Source organism: Ostrinia furnacalis, unplaced genomic scaffold, assembly GCF_004193835.3.
Source record: "Ostrinia furnacalis isolate ACB-3 unplaced genomic scaffold, ASM419383v2 OfSCF0694, whole genome shotgun sequence".
NCBI lineage: Eukaryota > Metazoa > Arthropoda > Insecta > Lepidoptera > Crambidae > Ostrinia > Ostrinia furnacalis.
Window position 1 is genome coordinate 187,061 of NW_021130933.1, and position 19,155 is coordinate 206,215.

Genomic DNA, 19,155 nt, shown 5'->3' on the forward strand with positions numbered 1-19,155 from the left:
AGAATTCTGTCCAATGACCCCAAGATACCCATCCTTATCGCTCGCGCGTAATTATATTGCTGTCGCAACTGTGCGACGGGCGCCCGCAGTGAGTGTGCGAGCGCGACAGCAACATAATTACGCGCGAGCGATAAGGATGGGTAGCTTGGAGTCATTGGACAAAATTCTACGTGCTCACGGACCAGGCTTTACGGGCACACGTAGTGTGGACAGTCCGCCACTAGGTGGACCGACGATCTGGTGAAGATCGCGGAAAGAACCTGGATGCGGGCAGCGCAGGACCGGTTGTTATGGAAATCCTTGGAGGAGGCTTTTGTCCAGCAGAGGACGTCATTTGGCTGAAAGGAACGAACTCCTATAGTCTGGTCCGTGAGCACGTAGAATTTTGTCCAATGACCCCTAGCTACCCATCCTTATCGCTCGCGCGTAATTATGTTGCTATCGCGCTCGCACACTTACTGCGGGTGTCAGTCGCTCAGTCGCGACAGCAATATAATTACGCGCGAGCGATAAGGATGGGTAGCTAGGGGTCATTGGACAAAATTCTACGTGCTCACGGACCGGGCTTTAGACAAATAAACGAATTGACATTTCTTGCGTATCGCCTGAGATCGTACAGACAAAGCCAACCTTGGTTTATCTAGGTTAGGCATTGATAACAGCTGTCAGTCTTATCTATAAGCATCTGTACTTATCTATGGTTAGTAGAGTGCTTTGTCTGGTATACAATTGACATCACATCAGCAGTACTATACAGGGTGGAATTGTGTAATGCCATCTGAAGGGAAAGTACTCTTAATACTGTAGTTGCAAAATTTTACTCGAAGAAAACATTCCTTTATTTTTCAATAGAAAGAAAACTGCATTCAAATATTTAAGGAAATTCGCTTGCCACACCCGAGTATCGAACTGACTAAAACCTGTCAAAATCTATCTACAGTAATAAGTAGCATTAGATACAAATTTTAATACAATATTCTGTAACATGAAACTTACAATTTTGTTGCAAAATCATTTCTCTTAAGACCTCATAAAGGTCAAGTTTGTCCCGGGGGAAAGTTAATCTGTCATTGGACCCGCAACGAAAAATCAGAAGAACATACGAGGAGTTCGAAGTTAAAGATCGACTTCCTTCCAATACCAAGCGGATGACAGGTGACAAAGAAATAAAGATTTAAACAGTTTTTAGGGTGATTTTTCACTATAACTCTATTGAATACCGAAACAAATCTACGCGGGCAAATTCGCGGGTAAAACCAATACGAAAAATGTTGCTTACCCAATCTCCAAATCATCCAGCCGCTGGTACTTGAAACCTCTCGACAGCATGTTGTCTCTTTCGCACTCACTGCACACTGAACTATATCTGTCTCATTTCACCACTCGACACTGTCACTGGAGGTAGAACGCGGTAACTGCATTTTGATTGTCATTTTTACCCAACTGCACCAGAAGGAGGGTTATGTTTTTAAAGATTTTTCTGTAATTTTAGTTATTTGTTGTAGAGCAGTTGTATTTTGTTTATAATTTTGTATCTTTGTTATTTTATAGGTCTCGTTTTACTGATTCCTGATAATTTTATTAATTCTTGATAATGTTTCAGATAGTTATTTGATAGATATAACGCTATCTTCCAAATAAAAGCTGATTAGTGCCACTTGGGGTCTAAACTGAATAAATATTTTTGATTTTGATTTGATTTTGATTGTTGTAACCAGTGACTGTTTTTCACTATTTTGTGTTTGCCCAATCAAAAATTTTAATTTTTGACAAGTTAACTGCACACCTGGCAGCTATGACGTCATTTCGACGCTCTAAGAGCTATATTTCACCGGGACACCATGGCGGCGAAACCAGTCGCCGCTACCAACAAAATGTATAGAGCTTTGCGCAACCAAACGGACACCAGGTGAGTAATTCTCTATAGAGCTGTATACATTTCGTTGGTAGCCGGCGACTGGTTGCGCCGCCATGGTGTCCCGGTAAAATATAGCCCTAATACGGACGGGGCAAACGCGGGGAGGTGTGTGGATGGTGTCCGTGGCCGAGTCTCCCAGTGTTCGACGCACCTGTGGTCGACGCCCCCGATTTAAATAAATTTAATATAATTTTTTTTTGGCTTTTGCACTAAGTACAGTCAACGAAAACAAATGAAAAAACAATGATTTTGCATGTTAATTGTTGTTGTATTAAGAGTAAAAGATGTGATTTAATTCCTATTAATTGTTATTTTTGTTATTATTCCAAAAATAAAAATAATTATAAATAACTAAGACTTTTAATAAATTGAAACTGCATACAAAATATTTTTTGTAGGTATCACTACGGTAAAATATAATAAACATTTATTTTTCCAAACAGTATTAATATTTATTCGTTTATAAACATTTTTGTGCCTGACTCTACATTTCATTAAAAATTGCTTTACATCAAATTTCACTGACTGGGGGCTTCGACCACGGGTGCGTCGAACACTAGGGGACTCGGCCACGGACCCTGTGGATGTGTGCAAAGGAGAGTCGCATTCAGCGAGGTACGTTAGTTAGCTCGATCGGGTATGAAAGTATATTTTAAGCTTTAATGGAATGCCTAATTGAATTACTGACAAAGTTATCAATTTAATAACCTTATACACGATAAAATATCAGCCTAGATACGAAATATTTTCAACGATACAGAAAAAGAGGACTTTGAATGATCGCCAATATTTGTAACTGATAATTTTTAGTATTTTTATACCCACATTGGCAAACATCAATTTCAAAAAGCTATGATCTATACTACATACTTATCTTTAAAACCGGCCAAGTGCGAGTCGGGCTCGCGCACAAAGGGTTCCGTAGCAGCAAATATAATAAACTTATTATGTCAATTTATACACCTGGTGAATGGAGCCTAAACTCTCCCGATATTTTGCCTTGTACTTTTATGTATGAATATTAATTTTATATATGTATTTATAAATATTCCGTGCTATAGGCGTAGGGCTATAGACCTACATTATAAAGATTTTATATCATCGCGGATTTTAAAAGGTGTACAATACTGTAGTATATTTTTTGATCTATCTTATAAGGTTCAGCCATCGTTTTCAGTGTAAGCACAATAACTTAACCAAAATTACAGTTAAATCAACCTATCTCAAAAACTATAAGAGATACTTTGATCAAACCAAAAATCGTTGAAAGAGTTAATTAGCATGCATCACCTCTATTTTTTTTAGAATTTTATACCCCGTAGTTATAAAAATAGAGGGGGGGGGACATACTTTTTACGACTTTGAGAGCTGATATCTCAAAAACCGTTCACTTTAAGAAAAATGTTTTTTAGAAAACTTTATATCATTTTAAAAGACCTTTCCATTGATACCCCACACGGGTATGTACATCGAAAAAAAAGGTTATTTTATAAATTTCTCCAAAAAATGCCCCTATAACCGGTGGTTTTTATTACTTTGTATTATTTTCTATCGTATTATCTTTGTAAAACCAAAAATCGCATGTCTCTATCCCTATCACAACATTTGCTATGATCGTTTGAACAAAGGCCTGCCACAACATTATTCTCCGCTACAGGTAGAGACAATTTTAATTTTAACTAAAATGCTTATTTTACTTCGAAATCTTTTGTTTTTATTTGAAATCTAACTTGTCTTTATCAAAATTACAAATCTAGAGCCATTTTCAGTTTTGTTGTTAACGAAGCGTTGAATGGCGAGCCCGGAGAGGCTTAGTTCAAACGATCATTGCAAACGTTGTGATAGGGATAGAGACATGCGATTTTTCGTTTTACGAAGGTAATATGATAGAGAATAATACAAAGTAATAAAAACTACCGGTTATAGGGCCATTTTTTGGAGAAATTTATCAAATAACCAAAAAAACACGAATTTTTAAGCGGATTTTTTTCAAAAAGTATGATTCTTTATTATTTGTTGGCCTTTTTGTGTATTTTATGTATTTTTTTAGTATTGCCTGTTATTTAGCATTGTTACTGTTTTTATTGTATCAAGATATACCGCTTAGTTTAAAAGTTATTATGTTTTCTTTACAATAAGTAATTGGAAGAAAAAAAATCTATAAAAAATAAAAAAAAAATCTCAAAAAATTTTTGACCTCTTTTTTGTCGATAAAAATAGGTCTAGTTTCATCTTTTTTCATATGTACACTTTAACGTGACTCACACTGTATAGTAGATTTATTTTAGTTTAAATACAATACGATTTTCTTTTCATAACTTTTCTCACACTAAATAATATTTGCAAGAAAATAGCCAAATTCATCCAGTTTTTCTCCACTTAGGCACTCACTTATCAACACAAATACAGCAATTCATTTTTATTTACATAAGATTCCGCAATGTATTATACCTATTTATATTACCCAACTATAAACCACGTAATGTAATCATTAACCAACAAAATTACAATGAAAATTAATTATTTCCTCACTTTCTACTACACATATCACTTCCCGATATACACTGCTAATCACACAATATACCTTATCTTAATATGTACTTCATTGACATAAATAATATAGAATCGTGTGCAACGCAGCAGTGCCGCTTGCAAGAAGTAAATACTAAGGTCTAGCGCATATTTTAACTCACTCAATGCCTGAGGTATAAGAGGGTGTTTTTGACACGTCAAACGTCAGCGAGACTTCAGATTGATATTTTTTTTATCCACAACGAGGAAGTTCTTGGCCTGTATCTCACCTGATGGTAAGTGACGATCAGGCCGAAGGTGGAAGCGAGCTTCACCCGGTATCCTCAACCACGGAGGAACTGGCTATCTTACCTCTAACTGCCGGAACACAATAATGCTGTTAACATTGTTGTTATGACGACAGACTTAGGTAAGATGGTGGTAGCTAGCCAGGCGGACTTAGAACAAGCCCTACCACCAACCAAACCGAACAGAAAAATCTGCCCCCACTGGGAATCGAACCCGGGACCTCTGCGTCTGAAGCAGGTGGTCTTACCACTAGACCACAGAGGCGGTTATATGCTTTGTCACGTCATAATATGTCAATGTCACCCCTCCCGTGCCAGTCCCATACCTAAATCTCTGTTTGAGTTAAGTGTTAGAACTATAGCTGCTGTTCCTTATGATATACCTAATAGGTAGGCAGTCAATTGGGTCATCGTCATCAGGTCATTTAGTCTCCACTGCAGGAGCACGCCTCTAATTGACCAGAGGCAAGAGGATTTGTCCTACACTCCCCACGCTGGCCAAACGGGTTGGGGAGGTCGGTTGTTTGTATTTGTCCCTTAGTCGCCTCTTACGACATCCACGGGAAGAGTGGGAGTACTGGGAGTAGTCCATTTTGACATTAATTAGGTACCAATAATTCCAAAGCAAAGAAAGTTGCGAGAAAAGGTTAGTTATTTACAACTTTTCATTAAAAACTGAAATTGCAAACTTCACTGATTGGTACTATATTTATCAGCTGTTACTTCACTGCTAAAAAGCACGTAACTTAGTGGTAATTGCTAACGTGGTTACTGCAGCCAAAGTGTGACGTAACGCGCTAGTAACCACTTGATAACAATGTTAATTTAACCACAACGGGGAAACTCTTTGCCTGCATCTCACCTGATGGAAACTGACGATTAGGTTGAAGGTGGAAGCGAGTTTCTCCCAGAATCAACCACAGGGGAACTGGCTATCTTGCCAATTGCCAAAACAGCAATGCTGCTAACATTGTTGTTATGGCGACCAACTTGGTGAAATGGTGGTAGCCCACCAGGGGCTCTACTGGGAATCTAACCCATGATCTTAAGAGTCACTAGTCCACAACATTAGAACCAGCCAGGTGGTTCTATACTACCACCAAACTAAAATTTTTACTCCACTGGGAATCAAATCCAGTACCTTAAGAGTTACTAATCGACACCATTATAGCCAGCCAGGTGGTTCTATAACCACCACACCAAAATTATGGCTCTAATGGGAATCAAACCCATGATCCTTAGAGTCCAATCCTCTAAACACTAGTTCACAACATTCACAATATTGTCAAACGAACACACGACATTGTTTTTTTCTTGTATTATTATAACTGTAACTATAAGAACAATAGAGTTTATTTTAACTGCACAATGTTTCTAAATATAGTCTAATTTGTTTGTGTATACTACAGTAGCGGTATGTATAGGTAAACATGCATAGCGTTCATATTGCAAAAGAGACGTTCGTTCGTTCGTTTCAGCCGAATGACGTCCACTGCTGGACAAAGGCCTCCTCCAAGGTTTTCCACAATTAACGGTCCTGCGCTGCCCGCATCCAGGCTCTTCCCGCGACCTTCATCAGATCGTCGGTCCACCTAGTAGGAGGCCTGCCCACGCTACGTCTTCCAGCCCATGGTCGCCACTCGAGAACTTTTCTGCCCCAACGGCCATCGTCTCTACGAGCTATGTGCCTCACCCTATGTATATGTGCGAAATGAGACGTACACGCCCGTATTCACAAACATTACTATGAGGTCTCACAGTGCTCGTGGACGCACAGGGTGAACACGAACCACAGAGCTCTATTCCGAGAAGTGGACATTTTGCGTCCCGGTTGTCTGCACCCAAAATGACTTTTGAGAAGTTGTCATTATGAGCTGAAACGTCTAAAACTGCCTTAAAAATTTGGCTCCTGCTTAAAATGTAACCCTGTCTTATCAAATACAAAGTTTTTGGAACCCATATTATTGGGAAATACATATCAAATCAAACACTACTTATTTGCTGAGCGTCACTTTATCTGGCTGATAAGGGAACGGATATCAGTCAGATAAGCAACTGAGTGCGTTGTTTGGTAAACACCTAGGTCTATGGTGATAGCTGGTAAATAACCATGGAGTTATGTAATCTATGGGTACTTACTTATTGATCGTGCACTGTACGATAGAGCTAGCGCTTAACTAGCGCTAAACTAGCGTTTAACCGCCTCTGTGGTCTAGTGGTAAGACCACCTGCTTCAGACGCAGTAGTCCCGGGTTCGATTCCCAGTGGGGGCAGATTTTTCTGTTCGGTTTGGTTGATGGTAGGGCTTGTTTGCATTGCATGCATGCATTAGGGGAGGCCTATATTCAGCAGTGGATGTCCTATGGCTGAAATGATGATGATGATGAGGGCTTGTTTTAGGTCCGCCTGGCTAGCTACCACCATCTTACTTAAGTCTGTCGCCATAACAACAATGTTAACAGCATTGTTGTGTTCCGGCAGTTAGAGGTAAGATAGCCAGTTCCTCCGTGGTTGAGGATTCCGGGTGAAGGCTAAGAGCTTCCTCGTTGTGGATAAAAAATACTCAGTCAGTGCCTTATGTATGGAAGCGGCATGGGAGGGTTTATGAGACATCAAACGTCAGCGAGACTTGTATAGATGACCCACGCTGAACTGTCCCACCAAACTGAATGACAGGTGTGCGCTACCATCGTTCAACTATATGGTTTCCAACATGGCAAAAATCGGAACCAGCGATCCGGTATTGACGGTGGCGCCCCGCTGTCAATGTCATGGATAGGGCAGTTCAGTATTTTGGAACTATATGCTCTGTCACGTCATAATATGTCAATGTCACCCCTCCCGTGCCCCTGCCATACCTCAGGCACTGATTGAGTTAAGTGCTAGACTTATAGGAGCAACCCACTCTTCCCGTGGATGTCTTAAGAGGCGACTAAGGAACAAAATAAANCCTGCCATACCTCAGGCACTGATTGAGTTAAGTGCTAGACTTATAGGAGCAACCCACTCTTCCCGTGGATGTCTTAAGAGGCGACTAAGGAACAAAATAAATATGTGTTATTAGATTCATATACATACTCACTCACAAATTGGGTATTAAATACAAATATAATATTTTAAACTATTATGTTGCATTTTTTACTATAAAATTATCACTTCACGGGATTTATTGCAACAATATCTATTTTAGCGGTAAATAATATTTACCCTCCCGACGTTTCGGCTCGGTTGCACGAGTCATGGTCGCGGGCAGACCGAGCAGCAGCCGAAACGTCGGGAGGGTAAATATTATTTACCGCTAAAATAGATATTGTTGCAATAAATCCCGTGAAGTGATAATTTTATAAATACAAATAGTCTGAAACCAACTTATTCACCAATACCATAATTTGCCAAATCAAGCCATCAATCATCGGTATACAACACACTGATACTTTAGAAGGCTCTCGGCTCACGGCGTTCTATCTCGCGGCCAACGTTCGAATGCCTCATCGGAATATATTTTTGTTATACCGTACGACTCCCTGCGTTCCTCCCTCAGTTGTAATTTGATAGCCAAATCAGCGTTAATTCTTTCGTTGCTAACATATGCGAACATTGTCTGGCAAGCCAAATCCTCCATTTCATCATTTCAGCCACAGGACGACCACTGCTGAACATAGGCCTCCCCCAATGCTTTCCACGTTGATCGATTGGTAGCGGCCTGCATCCAGCCTCCTCCATTTGCCTCCGGTATATTAGAGTTTCTCGACCTTATAAAGGTAGCAGGAAGGCGCTGGATGCAGGCCGCTACCAACCGGCCATTAAGGAAATCATTGGGGAAGGCCTATGTTCAGCAGTGGACGTCCTGTGGCTGAAATGATGATGATGATGAAGTTTTCTGTTTTGTAAACAAAAATCTCTAGAACTACTGAACAGATTTTGAAAATTCTTCCATCAGTTGAAAGCTACATAATTACTGAGTGACATAGGCTACATCTTTCTGTGATCTGTGTCAAATGGGACATGATCCTACGACCTTTTGCTTTTATTCTTCTACTAATTTGGTTTGCTTAGGATATTTTAGACTTTGGTCTATCTTCAGTTATTAGGTTTAATTATTATTTATCGGTAGCTTGAAAAAAACAACTAGTAGATAAAATAGCTTTTGTTTATCATCTACTTAATAATGATAAGAAATAAATACTTGATTGAAATTAGAAAGGGCGTTCTTTGAAATAATAAAAAATAAGACAGATAATATTAATTAAAAGATTATCAAAAGTATTTCGATAAATTAAGTTAAGATTACGTTACTAAACATCTTCAATAGCAGTTCGTTTTGAATTTTCAAAATGTAATCATCATCATCATCATCATCATCATTCCGCCTGGCTAGCTACCACCATCTTACCTAAGTCTGTCGCCATAACAGTAATGTTCACAGCATTGTTGTGTTCCGGCAGTTAGAGGTAAGATAGCCAGTTCCTCCGTGGTTGAGAATTCCGGGTGAAGCTCGCTTCCACCTTCGGCCTGATCGTCACTTACCATCAGGTGAGATACAGGCCAAGAGCTTCCTTGTTGTGGATAAAAAAAAAACAAAAACAAAATTTCGTTACTTATTTTCTCCACAAGAAACGTTTTCATAAGTACTCAAAAATCCATATTAACTTTATTTTGTTAAGATGAATCAAATGCTAACAATTATTTTATGGTATTTCCCTGTACGTTCACAAATTGGTTTTCCTTAATATGGTCATTAAGCAGGTATAACTGACCATCTAGGTAAATTGATGTTTATTGAATCAACGCATTATGTATGGATGTCGTAAGAGGCGACTAAGGGACGAACATGCGAGCATCAGGCCTCCCCAACCCGTCTGGCCAGCGTGGGGAGTGTAGGACAAATCCTCTTGCCTCTGGTCAATTAGAGAGGGCCGTGCTCCTGCAATGGAGACTAAAAGACCTGATGCTGAGAGCCACAAACAGAAACTAAAGTACGGCCAACTAGCAGCGATACAAAAGGTCGATGCGACTGTCGAGTTGACAATATATTCTGTCTCTTCCCATCTTGTGTATTTGCCGTAATGTCTCGTTCTCCCGCAAAAATATGTCAAAGTCAGACGGGTTCGCCCATGACATTGGGTATGTTTACATTTGGTATCGCTTCTCGTTGGCCGTACTTTAGTCTTTAAAGTGCGTATTATGAACCTATAGAGGAAAGTCATTGGCCTATCCAGTACAGAACAAGTTTTGTTATTTTTATTGCTAGTTGCAAGGCCAATGCATAAAGAATTAAAGATGTTTTTCAAAGATGCTACAATTTATATGTATAAATATCAGACCTGTACTAGGTATCAATCTTATTTACTGATATTATAAGGATAAACTTGGCCTTCACTGGTTGGGTTTTTACTTTTTATTGGCGGTCAAGATGTAGACTGTAGATCCTGGCTACACAGGTGTTGCATCGGCGAGAAATAAGATTAGTTCCATCTAATCTATACTTCTATTATAAATGCGAAAGTAACTCTGTCTGTCTGTCTGTCTCGCTTTCACGTCTAAACCANTTTAGGGAATTTGTGAAGTTGTTGTTATTATTTAAACAAGATTAGTATACCGTTTGAATGGGGATAGACTAGAGAAGTTTTGATAAAATCCGAAGATCGCTATCTCTTTTAAAAAAAAATTTATAGCCATGTAAACTTAAATGTTCAGTCTATTTTTAACTTTTCGGAAAAGTTCAAAGCTGAATTAAAAAAAAACTAGATGATATTTGCCAGTAAATTTAGATTTGATGCAACCCTATGTCAATGCACGTTAAAACAAAATATTTACTTTGAGGCTACGCTTAGTAGTTTTTTTTTAAATCGAAATTAAATGATGCGATTTGGGTATTTTGGTGAAATTACTAAAAAACTTAATATAAAAGTAGCCGCCTGACATGGAACGTGTTATGGGGGCTGAAAATATAGGAAATGACCCATTCTATCCGCCAAATCATTTTGGCACACGATGCGCCAAACACCCTGTAGAATCGTGTGCAAACGCAGCAGTGCCGCTTGCAAGAAGTAAATACTAAGGTCTAGCGCATATTTTAACTCACTCAATGCCTGAGGTATAAGAGGGTGTTTTTGACACGTCAAACGTCAGCGAGACTTCAGATTTGTATGCTGTCTAGTGTTGAAAATGACTAAAGCGGCAGAATTTGACTGACCGTCATTTACGGTCAAATTGGTCAAAAACAAGTCATAAACTGTCAAAAACGGTCAATTTCAGTAATAGTTTAGAACTTTATAGTTATTCTTAGATTTTGTAATTGATAAAAGTCTAAAATTTCTAAATTGAAACAATAAGTGTTTTGTAATTATTTATGTGCTCTCTTTCTTTCCATACGCAACGAGGGCTATCCTTTTAGCGCTAACCAGTTGGCGCCACTGTAGAGTAAGGTCCTGTCACTTGCTAGTAGCGAAGACAGTGGCGCCGACTGGTGAGCGCGAAAGTGGTAGGAAGACTATCGCATTTGCGCTTATCAAGGTGGCGCCACTGTAGAGTAAGGTCCTGTCAATCGCCAGGGGTGCCAACTGTTAAGTATAAAAACGATAGCCCTCATTGCCCCGCACCCCGCTCACATGCAGTATAGGTGAATGGCAATATCGTATCGCTGCGCACGTCAACTTTGATGACGTCTTATTCTCTCTTAATTTATTACAAACTAACGTTCGTTCATTTAAAATTGCATATAAATTGGGTACCTTAATAAATAAATTATTCGGTGGTAGTACAGTAATATTGAGTCAAATTGACTGAATTTGACCGGTCATTTATGGTATTTGACCATCGTGACCGGTCAGATTCAGTCAATTTACATTTCTAGCTCTGTCACGTCATAATATGTCAATGTCACCCCTCCCGTGCCAGTCCCATACCTAAATCTCTGTTTGAGTTAAGTGTTAGAACTATAGCTGCTGTTCCTTATGATATACCTAATAGGTAGGCAGTCAATTGGGTCATCGTCATCAGGTCATCTAGTCTCCACTGCAGGAGCACGCCTCTAATTGACCAGAGGCAAGAGGATTTGTCCTACACTCCCCACGCTGGCCAGACGGGTTGGGGAGGCCTGATGTTTGTATTTGTCCCTTAGTCACCTCTTACGACATCCACGGGAAGAGTGGGGGTGATCCTATTGTTACACTGCCAGGGCCACATGGTTTAAAAGGCGATTTGGTTTTTAGACACCATTTACCAACATAGCTGCGAGAAAAGGTCTTTATTTACAAGGTTTCATTAAAAACTGAAATTGCAAACTAACTGATTGGTATTATATCAGCTATTACTTCACTGCTAAAAAGCACGTAACTTAGTGGTAATTGCTAACGTGGTTACTGCAGCGAAAGTGTGACGTAACGCACTGGTTACTACTTGATAATAGTGTTAATTTAACCACAACGGGGAGCTCTTTAGTTCATTTACGGATCTCTTCATTTCTGATTTGATCTCGTAAAGAATTAGCAAGCTGAAGTGGCAATGGACAGGGCACATAGTATGCAGTACTGACAGCTGATGGGGCAGCAATGTTCTGAAGTGGAGGCCACTTACTGGAAAGCGCAACGTAGGACGTCCACCCATAAGGTGGACCGACGACGTCATAAAGGTAGCAGGAAGGCGCTGGATGCAGGCCGCCACCAACCGGCCTTTGTGGAAATCATTGTGGGAGGCCTATGTTCAGCAGTGGACGTCCTACAGCTGAAATGATGATGATGAACGGGGAGGCTCTTGGCCTGCATCTCGCCTGATGGAAAGTGAAGGTTGAAGGTGGAAGCGAGCTTCACCAGGAATTAATTTCTTTTGAAACTATGAAGATCGTCGTTCTGTCTCCTTCCTAAAGTTGCTGTGCCCTAACACATATAACTGCCTAAATTGTAAGACCTAATGTGAATGCTAATGTTGTTATGCAATAAACGATTGAGTATTGAGTATTGAATCAACCACAGAGGAACTGGCTATTCCAACTGCTGAAATAACAATTCTGTTAACATTGTGGTTATGGCCACAGACTTAGGCAAGATGGTGGTAGTCAGCCAGGTGGTCCTAAAATCTACCACCAAACCAAAAATTTGACTCCACTGGGAATCAAACCTAGGACTTTAAGAGTTATTAGTCCACAACATTATTTCAGCCAGGTGGTTTTATAAGCTAAAATGTGACTCCACGGGGAATCGAACCCATGATCTTAAGATTCCAATCCTCTAATCACTAGTCTATTGAACAATTATTATTGTAAAGAACACACGACATTGTTTTAATTTAACTGTAACTATAAGAACAATAGAGTTTATTTTAACTGCACAATTGTTTCTAAATATAGTCTAATTTGTTTATGTATACTACAGTAGCGGTATGTATAGGTAAACATGCATAGCGTTCATATTGCAAAAGAGACGTTCGTTCGTTCGTTTCAGCCGAATGACGTCCACTGCTGGACAAAGGCCTCCTCCAAGGTTTTCCACAATGAACGGTCCTGCGCTGCCCGCATCCAGGCTCTTCCCGCGACCTTCATCAGATCGTCGGTCCACCTAGTAGGAGGCCTGCCCACGCTACGTCTTCCAGCCCATGGTCGCCACTCGAGAACTTTTCTGCCCCAACGGCCATCGTCTCTACGAGCTATGTGCCTCACCCTATGTATATGTGCGAAATGAGACGTACACGCCCGTATTCACAAACATTACTATGAGGTCTCACAGTGCTCGTTGACGCACAGGGTGAACACGAACCACAGAGCTCTATTCCGAGAAGTGGACATTTTGCGTCCCGGTTGTCTGCACCCAAAATGACTTTTGAGAAGTTGTCATTATGAGCTGAAATGTCTAAAACTGCCTTAAAAATTTGGCTCCTGCTTAAAATGTAACCCTGTCTTATCAAATACAAAGTTTTTGGAACCCATATTATTGGGAAATACATATCAAATCAAACACCACTTATTTGCTGAGCGTAACTTTATCTGGCTGATAAGGGAACGGATATCAGTCAGATAAGCAACTGAGTGCGTTGTTTGGTAAACACCTAGGTCTATGGTGATAGCTGGTAAATAACCATGGAGTTATGTAATCTATGGGTTCTTACTTATAGATCGTGCACTGTACGATAGAGCTAGCGCTAAACTAGCGTTTAACCGCCTCTGTGGTCTAGTGGTAAGACCACCTGCTTCAGACGCAGAGGTCCCGGGTTCGATTCCCAGTGGGGGCAGAATTTTCTGTTCCGTTTGGTTGGTGGTAGGGCTTGTTTTAAGTCCGCCAGGCTAGCTACCACCATCTTACCTAAGTCTGTCGCCATAACAACAATGTTAACAGCATTGTTGTGTTCCGGCAGTTAGAGGTAAGATAGCCAGTTCCTCCGTGGTTGAGGATTCCGGGTGAAGGCTAAGAGCTTCCTCGTTGTGGATAAAAAAAACTCAGTGCCTTATGTATGGAAGCGGCATGGGAGGGTTTATGAGACATCAAACGTCAGCGAGACTTGTATAGATGACCCACGCTGAACTGTCCCACCAAACTGAATGACAGGTGTGCGCTACCATCGTTCAACTATATGGTTTCCAACATGGCAAAAATCGGAACCAGCGATCCGGTATTGACGGTGGCGCCCCGCTGTCAATGTCATGGATAGGGCAGTTCAGTATTTTGGAACTATATGCTCTGTCACGTCATAATATGTCAATGTCACCCCTCCCGTGCCGCTGCCATACCTCAGGCACTGATTGAGTTAAGTGCTAAACTTATAGGACCAACCCACTCTTTCCGTGGATGTTTTTCTTAAGAGGCGACTAAGGAACAAAATAAATATGTGTTAGATTCATATACATACTCACTCACAAATTGGGTATTAAATACAAATAGTCTGAAACCAACTTATTCACCAATACCATAATTTGCCAAATCAAGCCATCAATCATCGGTACACAACACACACGGATACTTTAGAAGGCTCTCGGCTCACGGCGTTCTATCCCGCGGCCAACGTTCGAATGCCTCATCAGAATATATTTTTGTTATCCCGTACGACTCCCCGCGTTCCTCCCTCAGGTGTAATTTGATAGCCAAATCAGCGTTAATCCTTTCGTTGCTAACATATGCGAACATTGTCTGGCAAGCCAAATCCTCCATTTCATCATTTCAGCCATATGACGTCCACTGCTGAACATAGGCCTCCCCCAATGCTTTCCACGTTGATCGATTGGTAGCGGCCTGCGTCCAGCCTCCTCCATTTGTCTCCGGTATATTAGAGTTTCTCGACCTTATAAAGGTAGCAGGAAGGCGCTGGATGCAGGCCGCTACCAACCGGCCATTAAGGAAATCATTGGGGGAGGCCTATGTTCAGCAGTGGACGTCCTGTGGCTGAGGATGATGATATTAGAGACTTCATATGTATTACAGAGTATTAGAGAGTAGAGTGCTCCTGCAGTAAATACTAATTGACATAATGATGAATTGATCCCAATATTGTCAATAGAATAAATTTTGCCCCTACTGGAAATGTAACCCGCGAAATCTAACGCTCGTATTCACAAACATTACTATGAGGTCTCACAGTGCGCGTGGACGCACAGGGTGACACACGGACCAATCACAGAGCTCTATTCAACGCTGCGCGTTCGATTTGCTGCTTCACTTAAGCAAGCATCGTTTGTAAATATGGGCGTAAGTCTAAGGCAGGTGGTATTATCACAGACCACGTCGGTTAAATTTGACATTAATTAATAAATAGACAAATGTACAAATACCGCGCTCTTACATAGTGTAAAGCGAGCTAAAGATATAATGCATTATTTACTCAACATAATACATAACCAGTTATAGGACTCTATATAATAAATGCTGTACAAATATTATTCGTTGCACACCTATTGTGATGCAGTAAAGTTAACTACATATTGGATTGCATTTGTAATCTAGGAAAGTATACTAATTATAAATACATAGGTAAGTTATCTATTCCGACGACCTCATAAAGGTAGCAGAAAGGCGCTGGATGCAGGCCGCTACCAACCGGGCGATGTGGAAATCATTGGGGGAGGCCTATGTTCAGCACTGGACGTCCTGTGGCTGATATGATGATGATGATGATGAAGTTTTCTATTTTATTTGCAGACAAAAATCTCTAAAACTATTGAACAGATTTTGATAATTCTTTCACCAGTTGAAAGCTACATAATTACTGAGTATATGGGCTACATCTTTCTGTGATATACCGAAATTCATGCAGGTCAACCCGAGGGAAATGGCAAGTGTAAAAAAGACATGATGTTTTACTTGAAAAAAAAAAACTGTTTAGGACATTTTAGACTTTGGTCTATCTTCAGTTATTACAAAAGGTTTAATTAATACTTTATCGGTAGCTTGAAAAATCCAACGGGTAGATAAAAAAGTATGTTTTTATCGTCTAATTATGATAAGAAATTAATACTTAATTGAAATTAGAAATGTTATTCTTTGAAATAATAAAAAATAGACAGATAATATTAATTAAAAGCTTATCAAAACTATTTTGATAAATTATGATATGATTTCTTGACATATCTTTAATAGCTGTTCGTCTTAAATTTTCAAAATGTAGATATTATAATACGAGTATCAACAAAAATATATTTTTTCGTAACTTATTTTCTCCACAACAACGTTTTTATAAGCACTCAAAAATCCATATTAACTTTATTTTGTTAAGATGAATCAAATGCTAACAATTATTTTATGGTATTTCCCTGTACGTTCACAAATTGGTTTTCCTTAATATGGTCATTAAGCAGGTATAACTGACCATCTAGGTAAATTGATGTTTATTGAATCAACGCATGGATGTCGTAAGAGGCGACTAAGGGACGAACATGCGAGCATCAGGCCTCCCCAACCCGTCTGGCCAGCGTGGGGAGTGTAGGACAAATCCTCTTGCCTCTGGTCAATTAGAGGCATGCTCCTGCAGTGGAGACTAAATGACCTGATGCTGAGAGCCACAAACAGAAACTAAAGTACGGCCAACTAGCAGCGATACAAAAGGTCGATACGACTGTCGAGTTGACAATATATTCTGTCTCTTCCCGTCTTGTGTATTTGCCGTAATGTCTCGTTCTCCCGCAAAAATATGTCAAAGTCAGACGGGTTCGCCCATGACATTGGGTATGTTTACATTTGTTACTTTAATCTTAAAGTGCGTATTATGAACCAATAGAGAAAAGTCATTGGCCTATCCAGTCCAGAACAAGTTTTGTTATCTTTATTGCTAGTTGCAAGGCCAATGCATAAAGAATTAAAGATGTTTTTCAAAGATGCTACAATTTATATGTATAAATATCAGACCTGTACTAGGTATCAATCTTATTTACTGATATTATAAGGATAAACTTGGCCTTCACTGGTTGGGTTTTTACTTTTTATTGGCGGTCAAGCTGTAGACTGTAGATCCTGGCTACACAGGAGTTGCATCGGCGAGAAATAAGATTAGTTCCATCTAATCTATACTTCTATTATAAATGCGAAAGTAACTCTGTCTGTCTGTCTGTCTCGCTTTCACGCCTAAACCACTGAATCGATTTTGATGAAATTTGGCATAGATATAGTTTGAGTCCCGGGAAAGGACATAGGATAGTTTTTATCCCGGTTTTTGAAATAGGGACGCCGCGATAAAGTTTTTCTGTGACAGACAAAATTCGACGCGGGCGAAGCCGCGGGCGGAAAGCTAGTATTGATATAACTAAGACTAACTTTTAATTCATAACTATAAAAGAAGTTATTTTCAGTAAATTATTATTTCTACTTGATATCTGACTTTCTACAGGTGGTACGAAATTTCGACTACCACTAAGCCAGACCTTGTAGGTACGATTAAATAATTAAACTGTAGTAAATAACAAATTAATCTGTCTTTAACTGCTTCGACATATTATGCGATTATTTTCACTGTGTAAGTAAATATGTACGATCAACGACAAATAAAACTTAATGTAGGTATGTGCAACCTGCAATACACGAGTTTATTAAGAAAACATAAAAATAGGAACAACTTTGTAAAACGAACTCAAAGAACAGAATATGCTGAACCGATTTCGATAAATAGGTCTTTCTATGATAGACAAAATTATTTAGCAGAAAACAATCTGTTTTTATAATACAAACAATTCATTAAGTATAATAATAATATGTGCGTGAGCTCAAAAGAAGTATTATTTTTGCTTACAGCATTTAGAAAGTTCTCCACGCTTGAGAACATCGTTTATGCTATTATTTAGGTATATTATGTGTCTGCCACTTGACTAATCTACAATAATAATCTTGTTGTTTCATTCATCCTGCATCAGATCAGCACGTGAGAGAAAGGGACAAACATAGCTTTAAATTAGTAAAGTCACGTCCTTATTGGACATACAACCTCCTTGAAGAACAACATAAATAAAAAAAGTAAACAAAATCACAAACAAAACGCAACTGCTTTAAAAAAGAATTTGAAATTCATAAATTCAAATTCGAACACAAACACTGGTTTGTAACCTTTTTTCACTTCCTTTAACACGAAATAAAAGAAAAAAAATCTCGAACACGATTGGCAAATTCGAAAATGGAACGTTCAAACTTTCGCTTGGAAAGCGTGCGTCGCGAACGGAATGGCGCGAGAACTGAGGGCCCATTCAGTTGAGGCGTGGTGATGTGCGCGTGGGTGTATCGAGGTCGATATATCGACAGTTTTCCTTTACTTTTCCTTATGTGTCAAGGACAAGATCTATTCACTCCTTCGCATGTCAGTCCTCTCTCCTCTGTATTTTTATGGATTAACAGAATGTTAATATTATTGATGTCAATGTCCGTATTATTTCTGTTACCATTTTTTTTTTATATTAATGAGAATAAATTTTATAATAATACATTAACTTAAAATGACTTAAAAACTAAAATTTAAAAATTACTAACTAATGATAAAAACTATTTACAAAATAAAAAATACTTCACCCCCAGCGCCGCAGTCAGGAATCTATAAAAATGGAAAAACCCATTCAGAAATATCAAGTTTTTCTTTTGCATTTCTCACTTATTGCTTTCGTGATATCCATTATCTGGTGGGACTTCGAACTCCTCTTGGCCTTCTGATCTATTTCGTTGCGGGTCCAATTTTTTTTTTTTTTTCAATTTATCATTCCTCCGGGACAAACTTGACCTTCACTGGTTGGGTTTTTATTGGAGGTCAAGGTGTAGGTGTAGATCCTGGCTAAGTACACAAAAGTTGCAGCGGTTGAAAAATAATTCCGTACGCTCACGGACTTTCTAATTAATTTAGAGAGGATATCAATATTTTAACTATCCAATGCAGGATAATTGGTTAGTAACAAGGACTTCGCAAGTCATAATAAAAGATCCCTATCTGTCACATACATCGATATCGACAAACCTCATTTTATCG

The 19,155-nt window shown here is 39.3% G+C and overlaps 1 protein-coding gene across 1 annotated transcript in view; it reads right to left on the reverse strand.

The window, feature by feature from the left end:
• ATP7 (copper-transporting ATPase 1) overlaps positions 1 to 18,372 on the reverse strand; it is an 89,622-nt gene extending 71,250 nt beyond the window's left edge. The window contains exons 1-2 of the mRNA XM_028299954.1: positions 18,252 to 18,372; positions 1,280 to 1,480 (exon numbers count right to left, since the gene is read on the reverse strand). Of these exons, the coding sequence (XP_028155755.1) occupies positions 1,280 to 1,329 (50 nt within the window). The 5' untranslated portion in view covers positions 1,330 to 1,480; positions 18,252 to 18,372. The remainder of the gene's footprint in view (positions 1 to 1,279; positions 1,481 to 18,251) is intronic.
• Positions 18,373 to 19,155: the final 783 nt, after the last annotated feature.